This window comes from Danio aesculapii, chromosome 13 (genome assembly GCF_903798145.1).
Source record: "Danio aesculapii chromosome 13, fDanAes4.1, whole genome shotgun sequence".
NCBI lineage: Eukaryota > Metazoa > Chordata > Actinopteri > Cypriniformes > Danionidae > Danio > Danio aesculapii.
The window spans coordinates 10,543,454-10,560,568 of NC_079447.1; the positions used below are offsets into that span (position 1 = coordinate 10,543,454).

The 17,115-nt window shown below is 36.0% G+C and overlaps 1 protein-coding gene across 6 annotated transcripts in view; it reads left to right on the plus strand.

The window, feature by feature from the left end:
• lrrfip2 (leucine rich repeat (in FLII) interacting protein 2) overlaps window positions 1–17,115 on the plus strand; it is a 42,078-nt gene that overhangs the window by 6,878 nt on the left and 18,085 nt on the right. For 4 of the 6 annotated variants that reach the window (XM_056471335.1, XM_056471337.1, XM_056471338.1 and 1 more), the window contains exon 3: window positions 8,314–8,400. In XM_056471335.1, coding sequence (XP_056327310.1) covers window positions 8,314–8,400 — 87 coding nt within the window. Of the gene's footprint in view, window positions 1–8,313; window positions 8,401–11,235; window positions 11,296–13,901; window positions 13,956–14,050; window positions 14,099–14,390; window positions 14,472–15,166; window positions 15,212–16,907; window positions 16,971–17,115 lie in introns of all 6 variants that reach the window. The other 2 variants (XM_056471334.1, XM_056471340.1) reach the window with 1 other exon arrangement.

Consider the following 17,115-nt stretch of genomic DNA (forward strand, 5'->3'; position numbering starts at 1 on the left):
AATAACCGGTTATGATTATTACTGAACCGATACCGAATTGTTATAATTTTTGTAATATTTTAATCCTTTAGTTATTTTTCATTTGTAAAGATATTTGTGTATTGCTGTACATCCTGCGTGTTTTAAGCAATGTGTAAGCGAGGTGCATAACTAACGCACTCTGCGCTGGACTTTAGACCTGCTTTCGTCTGGTCTATTGCGCAGTCTATTTTAGCTCCTCAAAATAACAACACGCCAACAATGCGCCTTATCACCTCTTTTCTAGACAGACACACCCATGAGTCCTCAAAGTGGTGCAAATGGATTTGCTATTTAAACAACGTGGCGGAAAATTAAGGTTGCGTTGGTCTGAAAATAGCAACACGTCAGGGCAAACACGTCTTGCGCCTTATTGCGCCGGGTGTATGGTAGAGCCCATGGGCTTTATAGGGTAAAGGTGAATGTCTCATATGTAGTTGTAGATGTTTGTAAGTCTACATAGTTTGGACTTGCATTACATTGTTGGTCAGTCTCTCCATAGCATTGTTGCGATGTGTCAATATGTGGACGTTCAGGTTCTGCCAGTTGGAGCTGCAGCTGATGAAGTTTGACTCGCAGCTTGAACAGGGAGCAGCCAGTATGGACTTGTCTCAGATTTTTCAGCAGCACACATGTGTGAGCCCATCACCAAAACTCTGACTGCTATCGGTATGTGCTCTGGGACTAATCCTGCTGAAATTAACTTGTACGACCCAAATTTATAATTAAAGACCCTCTTGTGACTGAATGGGATGACCTTGATGATGCTTAGGCTTATATGAAATCATGAGAGTTTGATGTCTTACTCTGCATCATTTTTGTTTAACATGTTCATTTTATTCCATGCATTCTTGTCACTTTGATACTTGCATTTAGAAAGCTTGCATTTAAAATATTAAAACAAAAAAAGAACAAATCTAGATTAACTAATCAAGATTATCAATCAGTTGGTCAGCTCTTTCAGAATTGGTGAACTATAACTTTTGGAAATTTAGAGCTGCAAAAGTCACCGTGATTAATAACATCACTTATAATGACATACCTTACTTAAAATTCAGAATGTAATACGTTATGTTATAAGTGTTTGATATAAAGAACAATATTTTCTGTCAGGGTTACATGATGGAAAGAAAAATAACGGGAGTTAGCTGACACTGTGCATACCTTTCTTTTACATCGTTAACAGTTTATTCAGCGTTTAATATGAAGGAAATGGGAGGCAGTTGTTTCCTTTTGATACTGTCACTGAAAAAGCAGATTCATGAGCCAATATCTCCTAACCTAAAAATGGACCATATAAGGATGTTTTAAAAGACGGAACAGAGAAATCTAAAGCTGCATGGTGTGAGTTGTAGTGCAGAAGTGAAACTCCAGCCACATTGAGGATGTTTTGATAAGTATCTAAATATTTAAGAATGATTTATTCCTGCCGTGTGAGTTATCTGGCATGTTGCTCTGCGCTTCGCTGGAGTTTGTGTACTTCTCAACCCACACTGAGTCAATCTCACTTTTTAAAAGTTGAATTACATGCTTATCAATCCCATTAAAGCATACATTGCTGGGTCTATGAGTCACTCCACCCATGCGGTTCAAAGATTATAAATCACTGTCTACCTACAGCATAAAGCCTTTGCTCGTTTCATTGAACCTGCCTCCAGATCCACCCATTTTGCGCCTGCTGCAGAGGGAACTCCCTAATGCTTAGCAGAACTCTCTGTTAACTGAAAGCATGCCGTTTAATTTGCTTATGCATGGCCCAGCTTACTGTGGGTAAATATGAGCCATGTAACCCCTTGTTGAGGTCACTTTTGCTTCTCTTCGGTGTTGTTGCTTTAAAATGACAGTCATTTGCATGGTCCATTAGTTACAAAGCAACAAAATGAGTTAGTCCCCTCGTCTTGGAGTATCTAGGGCAAGGTGTGATATTTCTGAAGCTATTACTGGCTTGCCCTGCTGTCTAAAGTTTAATGTGAGGTCAAAATACTGTAGTACTTTTTTGCCAGGTGAAATATTCAATATGGATGTCTATGCAATTATTAAAATACTTGATAGTGCGTTAGTGAGATAGATAGTGAGAGTGTTTATTTATACATGAGTGTTTTGTATAAACATTATGCAGTGATTATGAGTAAGTTTACTCAGCATTGTATAATCATCTATTTAATGAAATTATTACAATGCACATAAATTGCATCACATAGTTATTGACAGGTGTATGTGTTCTGATTTACATATTCTACTGAAATGAAGGCTTTGCTGATCAATATACTAATGTAATGTTCATGTGAAATAATAATTAATAATGAGATTAATATAAAATGTTTCTCACTTGATGCACCTTGCAGTTCGAAAAGCACCTTGACTCACAGCCAGTTAATATGTGTTTATTGTGCCTTAATTCCACTTTATCATATGTAAAGGATTCAGTGCCATGAACGATCATTAGATTCAAGTTGAATTAAGTTTTGCTGAATTAATTAAAACATCTGAATGGGCTGTCAGATTTTTTTTACTTGATTAATGTGGTATCTGTAAAGATAACACAGTATTGTGGTTTCTGTAAAAATCATTTGAAACAACTGTTTATTTGTGAACTGTGTGCTTTAAGACAACCGAGGCTGAAATTGTATTCAGGGCTCGCAAAATTTCTAAATCCCTGGTAGCCCTCGGGCAGGCACTCTTCAGTTTTTGTTAGCCCAAATAAATATTTAAGTAGGCCAAATATATATATAAATTTGTTTTAGGCTATATATTTATTTTTAAAATTACCAAAATATTATTTAACATTTTTATTTAAATATTTGTATTTTTTATTTAAACATTTTAATATTTTTTAAATCACCAAAGTAAATATTGTTTCAGGTTATTTTTTTAACTATAAAACTTTACAGAATGTTAGAGGGTATTAGAGGGTTATTTTTTAAATAATAAAATATAAATATTCAGAATATTTACTTATGGTTATTTTTGGTTATGTAATATATACATAACTAACTTACTACGACCTGTAAAATCTGAGTTCAGAGCTGCATCACAGAAAACACAATTAAATTGATATTTCACTCTAAACTTAAAATTCTGTCATTATTTACTCATACTTTGCAATTCAGGCTTGTTTGTGTTTCTTTCACATAAAAAATATTTTTAAAGAAAGCATAAAATGCTTTAAAATAATTTAACTATACCATTAAGTGTAATTGTAAAAAATAAACTGACATTTCCTTTTACAAGCTGACTGACAAGTCTTTGCTGATCCTGTTAAAGAATAGTGAAAAGTAGACAAACCATTAACTTTAACTGTTAATAACTATATTCTATCTTTCATAACCACTTGAGTCTGATCTGCATGCACTTGCTTTTCACAGAGACGCGCTCGCTCGCATAATTTAAAAACGAACGGTCATTCGTTTAAGTTTGACAGACTACGTTGACTAACGTACGTTGATCTTAATATTGAATTATTGCATAAAGAAATGGTATTTGAGGTTTCGCATAGCTTAGACAGGCCTTATGATGTAATACTGCTTGTTTACGAACCAAAAGAAAGACTGAACAGTTCTGGACAATTCTGAGGTAAGAAGTTCATGTAAGTTTATTAATGTTTTAATCATCCCTAAATAAATGTCATGTTTTTTTAAAACCTTATATACTTTGTTAAAGTCATTATTTGGTGCTGAGGAAATGAAATCTTGGCACGTAAAAGCTTACGGGACCAATCAGGATGTTCATTTTAACGTTATGCTGCTGGTTATCTTATCTCATAAATCTGAATCTTTGTGTTAGTGCGATCTCTTGAGTGAGTGACGTGTATTTGCGTGCTTCAGTGCTGCACATTGAAACACTGCGTTATTTAAGAGGTAATTGTTTATGTTGTGCTTTTCTCAATTTAAAAAAGTGGATTTACTGCTGCCGTATCAGCAGCACAGCACACACATAATTATCAAATTTTGGAGTCAATGTAAAGGCATTAAAATGTATTTTTCCTCCCACTAAGATTGACCGTCAGGCAGCTGGAGCTTTTGGTAGCCCGACTGGAAAGCACAAAGCCCCGGGACGTCGAGCTACTGGATTTTGCAAGCGCTGATATTATTTTATAGTATTCTATACAGTGATGAAGGCTATGTGAAAAAGACAAAAAGGTTATTAGCATTGCATTATAAATATGCATCATTGCTAGGAAAAGTTACCAAGATGGCTTGAAAACCTATAAAACAACTTAAGCTTTTGCAATCAAGTTTCTTCTGTCAAAACAGTTCTTTTCCATGTAGCATTTTTTTTTTTCAGTGCTTTGTAATGGGCTTTTGGCTTTGTTTTTATGTCATACTATATTTGTGGTATTAATTTTTAAACATGGTTATTAACAGCATCAGTTTGACAGCATTATTTAACACAATACCAATGTTTCATTTTGTTCGTTTCATGACTGGTGTAAAAACACTGGCTTGCAGTTTACAGTCAGTGAAGGCTTTGAGTTGATTGGCAAGACATTTTAATATTCCAATTGCTTGAATAACGAACCAGCGCAAATATCGACACTTTGCATTTTAATGTGACCTATAATAACACCGTTGCAAAAATTTCCATATCTGACGTTGATAAGCTTATTGTGTAGTCAGTCTGTGGCATTTCATTGGTCTGGCCGACTATAGAGCTGTTGTTCTTCAGGATACAGTACGACTGTCTCTTTAATAAATGAACTAGCTATGTTGGAAGTTGTGAAGTAAGTGTGTCTCCCCCTGGTCAGATTTCCTGTTGCAGTCTCATGACGGAGGCTCTGCTGCATGGTCTATAGATAGAGCTGGAGACACTGGGCTCAGTTGAGCTGCTGTGGTGAACGGGTCAAACTGTCAGACAGCTCAACAGGTGCGGCGTAGGAGAATCACACACACACACACCAAACCCACCCTCACTAACCTCACCATATGTGTAAAGATTTGCTATAAGCCCTGTTTAAATGTTTGCTGTCAGGCTGCATACTTTCAAGTCACTGTCATTTCTGTCAGGGTGTAATTGTATTGAAGTGTAAAGTAATAAATTACTGTGTAGTAGGGTATTAGGAAATAGAAGTGTGAAATACAAGTCATACTGCAAGTGTGTGTGTCACAAGAAACCATCAAGCATGTTGTTGTGTTTACCTGAATTGTGTGTTGTTGATCTTAAATTAGACACTGCTGCTGAATCATGTTTGTCGTTATTTTCACCTGGTTAAAGATGATTTCCGGTAGACGTGAATGAGACCACCCCATCAATTTAACCACACCCCTTATTTTTCCAAGCTCCTTCCTCCAAAGACACGTCAGCCGTCCTTATGTCAACAGAAACAAACACTTAAGAAAATAATGAAAAGCATTTGCTGCATTTTTGCCAAGTGCTCTTACAAAGACAGGTGTGGTTTCCCAGAATTCATTTTTGTCGCTCTTAGAGGTCTTCTTTTATGCAGTTAAAGGTGCTGTATGTAAGTTTTTTTCTCTTCTAAAGCATAAAAATACCATAATATGTTTGCAGATATTTAATAAACATGCTAAGTGAACATTCTTGTTCTGAAAAACAATGCTAAAGCGAGAAAATCTGCTTTGAAAATGTGCGTTACCTGCCGGAACGTCTGTCTTTGTTTTGGCCATTTAACCAGCCCAATGTTAGTGTACTCAATTATATTTCAGCTCCCTGGGTTGCCTTGCTGAAAAACCATGTATTTCATTCAATCAGTCAGGCTCTCAAATTGTGCGTCCGTGACCAAAACGTGACCTCTGCTAGACTTCGAAATGAGACGCAAATTCAGAGTTTCACATGAGGTGGTTATTATTGCGCAAATAATCTAAATATTGCAAACGTAAACATTAGGTGAGCAGTTTACATTGTAACCCCGTGTCTTAACAACACACTACGTGATGAGATTTGCAGTGATAAACAATTTGGCTGTTTGCACCAGATGAAACGCGACAAATTGAAATTCAGCCATTCAGAACCACAGTGCACTTACTGCACTCCAATAAAAAAGGTCAAATTTATAATCTAATTAATGCATATTAAACTCTTATTGTGAAATGTAGATGCTGAATCACTGATATGTGTTGGTTTGCACAGTTCTGAAGTTAAATTTCATATGGTTTATTTTATTTTCCAGGTCTGAGGTAAACTGTCTGCTGCTGCTTACAGTATATGGCAGTAAATGTAATGTAAAATGGCATTCAAACTAGCATTTAACACTGAATAAAGCACATGAAGTGTACCTGATCATAGTTTGATCATACCTGATCATACCGTGGTCATAGTTTTCTGTTGTTTAGCTGCAGGAAATAGAAGCCGTTTCTAAAATAGAGATTTCAGGTGTTGGTTAGTACAAAAACTCCTTTTAATATGGAAAACATTCCCTGTATCACGTGCCATTGCTTTTATTTAGAACATGGTTTAAATCAGCCATTAGGCTTGACAGTCTGGCACACTGCTGTTGGTGTTGTCAATCTGGCAACCTGCGCTTGCTTGTGTTTTGAACCAGGTGTGCAATACCTAAATCAACCTCTGGGTGTCAAATTTACACACTGCACCTTTAAATGCCTGTTAACAGGGAGGGGGTATGCCCAACAACCAGGCGTGTTTCCTCTTTATATATACATCGTTCACCCACCTATTTTATGTGTCTTGGTCACCCATCTATTATAATGATGTTGCTTTCCCAGCTGTAGTTGAATGGAAAATATGACTGTTCCCCACTTTTTATTGTTGCCGTCTGTGTTTTGGGCATTTATTTATAGGACAGTAGAGAGACAGAGGACCAATGGGATCAAGTCATGACTCAGGTTTGAATATGAGTCCCGTGAGCCAGCTGCTCGTATATATATCATCAGCATGTGTGCTCTCCGTAGCTCTGACGGCTATTTTTGTTATGATTGCTGACTTTTGAAACAACCATTAAATGGGAACAAATGTGGAGAAACTAGTGGAAACAAACGGGAGTTTTATTTCAGGGCAGTATTTCAAAATATGTACTTAAAGATATTTCAAATCGTTTCAAATAGTTTATTTATGTTTTTGAAAGACGTCTCATGCTTTGTGAAGGCTGCGTTTATTATCTGGTCTTCAATGTTATAAGATGCTGCACGAGAAACGTTTCTTATTGAAGAACTTGCACTAGTTAATATGTTATAATACTGCAATACCCTAATGCATGTATTTCAAATATTCATCTTTTGTAAAATTATAGTTTCTTTTGCAATTGTTTCTGTCAAAACAGTTATTTTCAATGTAGCATTTAAATTTTCTTCAGCGCTTTGTTATAGGCTTTTGTTTATGCCATATTATATTTGTGGTATTGATTTTAAACATGGTTATTAACAGCGTCAGCTTGACAGCACTAGTTAACTAGTTGCACTACTCAATACTTTATAATAGGGCTGGGCGGTTTGGCCTAAAATCAAAACCTCGATTAATTGTACATTTTAACTCTATTACAATTAATGACAGATTATTTATTTATTTATTTATTTATTTATTTATTTATTTATTTATTTATTTATTTATTTATTTATTTATTTTGCGCTTATAGTTCACTGACAATTAGGGCTGCACGATTCTGGCTAAAATGAGAATCACGATTTTTTATTTCTTAAAATCAAGATCACGATCTTCTCACGATTCTGTAATGTAAAATAAAGGTTAATCTGAGTTGGCTATTATTATAGTTATTCTCAAATATGTGGTAAAACAACAACAATAATAATAATATTAGGCCTATGTGTAGGTCTACTGTTGGTTAAAATGCCAAATTTTGTATAGACATTGGACTTGAATAGACTTTAAATTAGTCCTGGTTTTTAATGCACAGTAAAGTGATGATATCAGAATATAATTATTCATAATTTTAAAGTTGAATTATTACGTTAAATTATTATGCCGTCAATCTGAAAAAAAAAAACATACATGCAAATCATATTTCCTGTGCTGCTCCCAAATGATCACTGACAACAAAACGACCGTTATTTACATCTTTAATACCTGTTAATTGCAGCCTATGCAGGTTCTGTTTACTAAAGTAGACATGTCAACCATGTGCACGCGTCCTCTCTGAGGTAAACAAACAGTGCGTCAGCTTATGCGTGATTTCGAATCACATTTTTTGGTTTGTCGCATGTAGTTAACCATTTATGTGCCATAGGTAGAAGGTGTGTTTCCATCCGGCTTCCACCTCAAGTATATTTCAAACCTGTGAGAAGCACTGCATTTAAAGTGTCCAGACAAGATGCACATATTGTTTGATGTTGCAGCTATTAAAATGATTTTGTTGCTTGTTTTGTGCAGGCGGAGGCCAGGCTTGCTGCGAAGAGAGCTGCTCGAGCAGAGGCCCGGGAAATTCGTATGAAAGAACTGGAACGACAACAGAAAGAGGTAAGTCCTACAGAGCAGACTGAAAGACAAGCAGCATTTGAAATTCCTGCCTAAAGAATGGTGCTGTAGTTGCATCATATTGTGCAGTTAATCCTCTTTTGTGTGTTTTAGGCCTAATGCAAAGTATTTTATTCAAGTGTGCTGAACTCCAGATCTGTGCTTTATCGATCTTCTAGTAAAAAACTTGCGTTGTAAAAGCATCTTAAGTGCAATTTCTATACGAAGGCTGTTCCAGCATTGCATATACCCTTCATTGAGATGGAAAGCCCATAATGCATTGCAATGGGTTATTACCTTAGCAAAATGATAATGCAAACGTTTATTGAAATATTGAGTCAAGTCATCAGTACACTGAGTACTGAATTAGCATGATGCATGAGGATGCAGTATTTTTGATGCCATAATTGATCACTTATGAGGTTCCATTTCAGTTGCACATTAAGGCTCACTGGGCTTTTGAGCCACTTTTTCCACTTTGTTTTAACATGCATCTTTTTCAGCGTGTTAGTACAGCAAAGTATGAATATCTTTTATTAGTGCACTTTTTCAAACACATTACACAAAATTTCAGTTATTCATCAGTTAATTTTTACATCAGTAAATGAGGAGTAGGTTGTCTTTTGTGGCTGTTCGAAGCAAGAGAATTTACATATCAGACCCCAGTTTTACACCTTTATTTAGCATCATCTTAGTGTGAACTGTGTTTTTGTATTGAGACACTCAGGCCCTATTTACACTAATACGTTTTAGTTTAAAACAGCATTTTAGAATGAAAATGATCCACGTCCATGTCCGTTTCATCTAGCGTTTCTGAAAAGATTTCCGTGGACCGCTAAAAAACACACATCACGTGACCATACACACACTCTGGCATGCGCTGCAGCGTATGCGAGTGTCTGAGCTCCAGGTAGTCAGTGATGCTTTGAGTACAAAATCCCAGGTGAGAGCAGTGCATGTCGGACAGTTCACCAAGGATTTTCCGTTGCATTTCATCTCACTATAGTTGTTAAACGTGATATTTAATTCATCTGGTCTTTGTCTAATGACTCCTCCGTCTTTTGAATCTATTACTTGTTCTCAGGTAATGTATTTTGGCTGAGCGTAAATTAATAAAATATAATAATTTATGTAACCACGTACACTAATTCTGCACATTTGACTGATTGCTTGCCTTTATTTTCTATAGTGTATAAACTTTTTGTACGTTATACTTTTATAATGGCCGTTATTGATTATTAAAACTAAAATTCAGATAAAGAGACTGTATGTTTCATATTTTTCAATGAAAATGAAAGGAGCCAGTTATGTTATAGGCTATATATATATATATATATATATATATATATATATATATATATATATATATATATATATATATATATATATATATATATATATATATATATATATATATATAAAATGTATATGTAAAATGTATATGTATGCGTGAGGAAAATATTTCTCAACGAAATCCCATTATCACAAGAAAATACATTTGTATAACATAATTGAGTGATCAAAAGATACACGGATGGACCGCTCACCGGCCCTGCAAGCACTGCTTGACATGAATGAATCTGTTAACGATAACTGAGCTGTGTTCTCCTGGGTGGTGTCTGATATTGCACTGATGCTTTTGACATATACCTTATTATTTTAACATGTCATTTTAATAGCAAAACCGCTCTTTCCATAAGCTGCAATATTATTTTAATCTTAGTCAGTGCAAGCCCTTTTGTGATGGTGTACGTGGTGTTAAATTTGACATTTAGCTGCCACTTGCACAGCTGACAGCATCTGGTGATTAAATGAAGGATTAAACAGAACCTCTCGTGCTTAAAATGTGTAGATGTGGCAAACAGTTACCTGAAAATTCTGTCCCACAGACTTTACAGGGAATGCTTTAGTAACTTTCATAGCGGACTTGAAGCGAATGGAAGTCTTTTATCCACCCTTCAATAAGTGTAGATGGTGGATTAACATTCACCACATAATCAGTAATCAGAAGTGCCAATATTTGTAGCTTTAGGTGGTTTCTAAAACTAAATCTGTTAGTGTTGTTTTCGTTCTCATCTTCAGCACTTTACATTTTCGCAGTTGTAGCTCCTGTCATCTGAAGGCAGGAGGCATTGACTGAGTGATTGACAGCAAATGTCTGCAGCCACGCCTCCATTTTCAGATGTCTCCGTTTTCCCCCATCCATACTAACACGGAGCAGCAACATTTTAAAACCAAAACGGCCTCTTCAGCATTTCCAAAATGCACCATTTTCGGGGCTTGAAAACTCCGGGGTAGTGTGGACAGAAGGCATAACCGTAGCATAACTTGTGCATTTTAAAACTAAAATTTATTAGTGTAAACGGGGCCTCAGACCAAAGCTGAAACATAATGTTTTTACATCTTCTGAGTGTTTGTCTGTTGTTGAAAAGACACAATATGAATGCTTCTACAAATAGTTCCAGATTCACATCCCAGATTTTGCAAGCTGCCTACCTAAGCCTGTAAGTGAAAACAGGTCTTGTGACAGTACGGTATGTTTTCAGTGTTTGCAGACACGTGTGAATGATTCAGTTATCCGTGTCAGCTGTGTCTGTGTTTTCTGTACTGTGTAGTGTAGATGTTGTTGTACATTCACAGACCTGGTTTGAAGAGTATATTTACCAAGCACATACTTTTAATCTGTGTAATTGCATTTTAATATGTTTTTTCATCAGTTTGTTTGTGAAATGCTTTTCCACTGTCAGAAACTAACAAGTACCAAATGATCCACTGTCACATTGAATTGCAACAGAAGTCTCTGTGTTTGTCCTGTGGCTGTCTCTCTCTCTCACACAGCTTTCTTACCATCAGCACTCCTCCTCTAGCAGGAAATGGGGGCAAATCCACCAATGGATGGTATGAGAAAGATTAGACCAGTTTAGACATGCATGTACTTTTGCCTTTGACTAATAAAGAGCTTTCAGGTAGGAGTTTGCAAGCTGTATTCTCGCGCACTCTGTTGTTTACGTGTGGCTCACAAGCATGTTTTTAATATTACTTGTGCTCTTTTGAGTTTATGAAGGAGCTGTCGTGGCCTGGTGCTGTTTAAAAATAGTATTTTGTTAGGATAGCATTGGATTTGTTTTTTTGGGGAGAATTGTTTCCACATGATCGGTTTGCTGTAGTGTTGTTCATGTGTTTGTGTGTGTCTATTATAGACTTTAAACTGATAAAACCGGATAATAACGTTTTAATTTAACTGCATACAAACTAGCTAAAGTAGTTATAGGCTTTGGGACTGGTGGATTGTTCTTGAGGTACACTACCTGACCGTAGTCTATCTAAGTTGCCTATTCGAGTTGTAGGAACAACGAATAATAACTTCTAGTTGATCATTTGGTATCAGAAGTGGCAGTAAGGTCTGACTTTGCTTAGACAAAAGTCTCGTCACTTAACAGAAATAATGTACAGTATAGAATATAAAGTCATGGTGCAGTGGGCAAAGAATGAATATTGTGTATGACTCCCATGAACGTGGAGGACTGCATCTTTAAATCTCTGCAATGACTCAAATAACATATTAATAAAGTCATCTGGAATGGCAAAGAAAGCGTTCTTGCAGGACTCCCAGAGTTCATCAAGATTCTTTGGATTCATCTTCAATGCCTCCTCCATGGTTTCCGCTACATTCATTCTTCCGTGGCGAGGCGCCACACCAAAATTCATCCCGCCACGGCTACATTACAGCTTCTCATTCAAAACATTCGGTCGTTTTTTTTTTTAAATAGCGGGTTATAATCGCACCAAAAACGTATAAAAGGTAAGTGAATTAAAACAGCGCACACTTTTCTGTAATGCGTTCTTTGTTTGACCCTTTAAGGTGACATGCTGACAGACTGACTGACAGGTGTGTGATGCGTGAGGCCAGCAAACATGGGCTAGCTTTCAGTTATGATGAACAGTTTCCATAATTATACTTTATTTATAGATAAAGGTCTATAGCTCTGCATACATTGACTTTATCTTGCTGGAGTTTATAGCCGTTTCACTTTACTTCAGGACGCATCAATGCCGCTCTGTAGGTCTGTTGGAGACATTAATAAATATTCCTAGGAAATCTAATAAATGTTGGAGACATACGCGTTACATAAACGCGCTAAATCACACTTCAGCAGAGTTTATTTGAGAGCGCACAAGAAAATCTGCACTTGAGCAGCGTATATTTGAGGGCGTGCAAAAAGTTTTGTGCACGAGCAGAGTAAAAGGGCGCTCGAGCACAGAGATTGACATGCTTGTAAGCTATTACATGAATGCGATCTCGACTTAATACTGCGCTTACGACATTTGTCAATGAAATAACGCCACATGTAGTTGGTAGATCTGTGTAAAATGTCCAACAGAGTCTGCTGTCACAGCTGGAAAAAATCCTAGAGGAAACACTGTCCTCCTTCATCTAACCCCAGACATGCTCAATAAAGTTCATGTATAGTGACTGGGCTGGCCAATCCTGGAGCACCTTGACCTTCCTTGCCTTCAGGAGCTTTGATGTGGAGGCTGAAGTATGAGAAGGAGAGCTATCCTGCTGAAGAATGTGCCATCTCCTGTGGTTTGTAATGTAATGGGAAGCACAAATATCTTGATACCTCAGGCTGTTGATGTTGCCATCCACTCTGCAGATCCCACTCTGTGTAACCCCAAACCATGATTTTTCCTTCACCAAACTGGACTGATTTCTGTGAGAATCTTGGGTCCATGTGGGTTCCAATAGGTCTTCTGCAGTATTTGTGATTGATTGGGATGCAGTTCAGCAGATGATTCATCTGAAAAGTTGTTATTATTATTATTAAGTTAAAAGGCAAGTTATTATTTGTTGCTCTTACAACTGGGATCCACAGCAAGATTTTTGTCAGGTAGTGTACTTGCTGGCAAATGGCACTGGCATTATAAAATTTCTTGCTATCATAATGCATTTCATTTTCTAATGCGTTTGTATTTCATAATACATTTGTATTTTAAAACATTTTTACATTTTATTGGTTATACTTTACAATAAGTATAATTTTTTTAGTAACTACAAAACATTGACTAACAGAAAAACAACTTGTTTTAATAGCAGCTATGATTTTTTTTAATGAATTTTTAACAGATCTTATACAGCTTTTTATGTATTGAAGATTTTAATTTAATTGAATTTTACAAAATGCATTTTAATGATTATTCATTGAAAAATATCAAGGAGAATATGCATTGATTTATACTGTAGGATTATTACATGTTAACTACATGTAAAAAACAAATCCATAAATACTAACCAATGTTTTGACTATAGTACCTAGCCCTTATTGTCATATTGCTGCAAATAAGCTTGTATGTTTGCCATGTCATGTTAACAGGCCTTATCTTGGCAGACTATCAGCATGTAAAGTGTGTTTAGTGTTTGTTTGGGAATGCTGGTGAAGACTAAAACTAACACGGTCTAAAACATGCAGCGTTCTTCATATCCTTCATTTCCTTTATCTCAGGCCGATACAGAAAAGGCCCGTCATGGTCATCATTCCAGTAGCCACAGTCGACGGGTTTGTATTTTGCAGCGTGTCTCTTCTACTTTCTCCTCTTTTTTTCCTTTCTTTTTTCCTTATTCCTCCCCTTTCTCTTAATTTCTCATCAACAGGGATTAAATGATGACACGGCATCTGTCCGGAGTGTTGGAAGTTACAGGGTGTGTGATTCTGAATGAAATTCAGACCTCATTTTTCTCATTGAGATATTTTCCTCATGTTTGTATTGAGTAAAATATATCTGCAAGGGCTTAATTTGAACATTAATGATAATAATTGTGTAATATTGGTATTTGATAGTAATTATCAAACTTATGGAATCACAAACAAATGCAAAGTAGGTCATTTAAAGAACGAGAGATGCTGTTTTCTGCATTTTACTACACTGTTTTAACAATACATTGGAATTTGAAAATGAATGTTTGTTTGTTTCGTGTCTTTCTACTTTCAAAGTCAAACTCATCATCTTTACGAGACTTGAGCAGTTCTCATCGCTCTAGTCGGGTTAATTCTTCCAGGAGAAGAGACGTTGTGGTACGTTACTGTGTATGTTTTGCAAGGCGCTGGACTTTGTGTGTATTTTGGCAACATGATTTTGTTGACTGTAATGATCTGCTAATTTAGGCTAATGCACATACTGATATTGTTTGCTGTTTTAGAGTGACGTCTTGACCACAAAAAGCTTGTCTGTGTAACTTAAAACGTTTGTGTTTTAAAGATAATTCTGAAGCTAATTATTTGACTTTCTCCCATGTTAATAGAAAATGTAGAAATACTTACATTTTTTAATGATATTGGGTTTGCTTGCATGCTGGTTAATTCACCATTATTATACGTGAACTTTATGTGCAGATTTAATAGGGTTAGTGACTAATTTGTATAAATTTGTACAAACTCATTTGTTTGAAAAAGCATGCATAGAGTTTGAAAGTGTGCAAAGGAGTAAAAATGATGTACAAATTTATATTATACTTACAGTACATGGCAAAACTATGAAATTGTTTTAGTTGCTGTGAGACTGTGTTTGCTATTGATGACTAGCAATGTTGAGTGGTTTTCTATAAATGAAGCCTAACCGCACTGACTCAGGGACTTGTGGCACTAACACAAAGGGGTCTTTGGTGTGATCTGACGTAACACTCCCTTATTAGTGCATACGGCATTTCTGCGGCATGGATTGCTTCATGTCATATATTCAGAATTGATTGTGACTGCTGTTTTCTCTGCAGTCTGGTGTCTCCGGTAGTTCCTCTTTGAAGAGCTCCCTCTCCACTGTATGTATCTGTCACGGATTGTGTATGTTCTCCATTGATTGATTGTCAGTAGTGGTGGATTTTCTAGTTTGATTTGTGTAAGGGTAGATGGCCTGATAAGGGATCTTTGTTCTGTCTAGCATTGTCCTGTTAATGCATAGCGTTGTATATCTATGACTAGATAGGTCTGCATGATTAATTGAAATTATATTAAATCTTGATTATGGCTTAGTTCAATTATCAAATCGCTAAGACTGTGATTATAATAAAATTTATATTTTACTCGTGGTAGGAGTGAAGCTTTGCACTGCTTATTGTGCATGCACAAAAATGTCATGACTAGGTTAGGCCCACACGGAATCTGTTTTTTTAGCCCATCATTCAGTTTTATCTATTTAATTATGTAAATGTGTGTAAATATATGTTTAATCAGTTTTTATATTCATTTCAATTATATTTAATAGTTATATTATTATTATTATTGAACAATATGCATATGTTTAAATGCATTATGTACACTACCTGACAAAAGTCTAATCGCCTATCCAAGTTTTAGGAACAACAAATAATAACTTGACTTCTAGTTGATCATTTGGTATCAGAAGTGGATTATATGAAAGGCAAAGGCTTCTAGATTACGCTTATTTTACCAAAATAAAATATAAATCATGCCTTGATTTTAAATGATTTAATTAGGACAGTAAGGTCTGACTTTGCTTAGACAAAAGTCTTGTCACTTAACAGAAATAATGTACAGTCATGGTGCAGTGGAAAAAGAATTAAAATTGTGTATGACTCCCATGAGCTTGGAGGACTGCATCCATACATCTCTGCAATGACTCAAATAACTTTATTATAAATTAATAATAAATTTATTATTACTAATTTTAATAAATTAATAAAGTCATCTGGAATGGCAAAGAAAGCATTCTTGCAGGACTCCCAGAGTTCATCACTATTCTTTGGATTCATCTTTAATGCCTACTTCGTCAGCTTACCCCAGACATGCTCAATAATGTTAAAGTCTGGTGACTGGGCTGGCCAATCCTGGAGCACCTTGACCTTCTTTGCTTTCAGGAACTTTGATGTGGAGGCTGAAGTATGAGAAGGAGCGCTATCCTGCTGAAGAATTTGCCCTCTCCTGTGGTTTGTAATGTAATGGGCAGCACAAATATCTTGGTACCTCAGGCTGTTGATGTTGCCATCCACTCTGCAGATCTCTCGCATGCCCCCATACTGAATGTAACCCCAAACCATGATTTTTCCTTCACCAAACTTGACTGAATACTGTGAGAATCTTGGGTCAGTGCAGGTTCCAATAGGTCTTCTGCAGTATTTGTGATGATTGGGATGCAGATGAACAGATGATTCATCAGAAAAATGTACCTTCTGCCACTTTTCCAAATGATCTACTTATTATTACAAGTTATTATTTGTTGCTCTTACAATTGTGATCGACGACAAGACTTTTGTATATTATACATCACGCTCCAACATCTTCCCAGACTTGAATAATAGCATGTAAATGGCTGTTGTCAATAGAAGTTTGAAAGGAAGTTTTAAGAGCTTGCTGTGATTAAAAAAAACAACAACACATAATTAAAAATAGTAAACACAATTTGTATCATAAGGGTTGAAGTTGAATTGCAGCCTTACTAGATTCCTTTGGTTTAGAAAGTTAGAGGACGCTTTACAAATGTATGTTCTTCTCTTTCAGAGCTCTGTATATAATGATCTTCACAAAAAAACTGTTGGCAGTAGCTCCAAAAAGGACCTTCTGGTCAGTGCTGATCAATATTCTGTACTCAAGTGCTACCTCCTTCTTGATACATCGACTTGATCACATGTATCCTGATTTAGAAAATAATATTTTCGATTTTTGACATTTCTGTCAAATATCTGTGTTTTTCCATTGCTTTGCACCA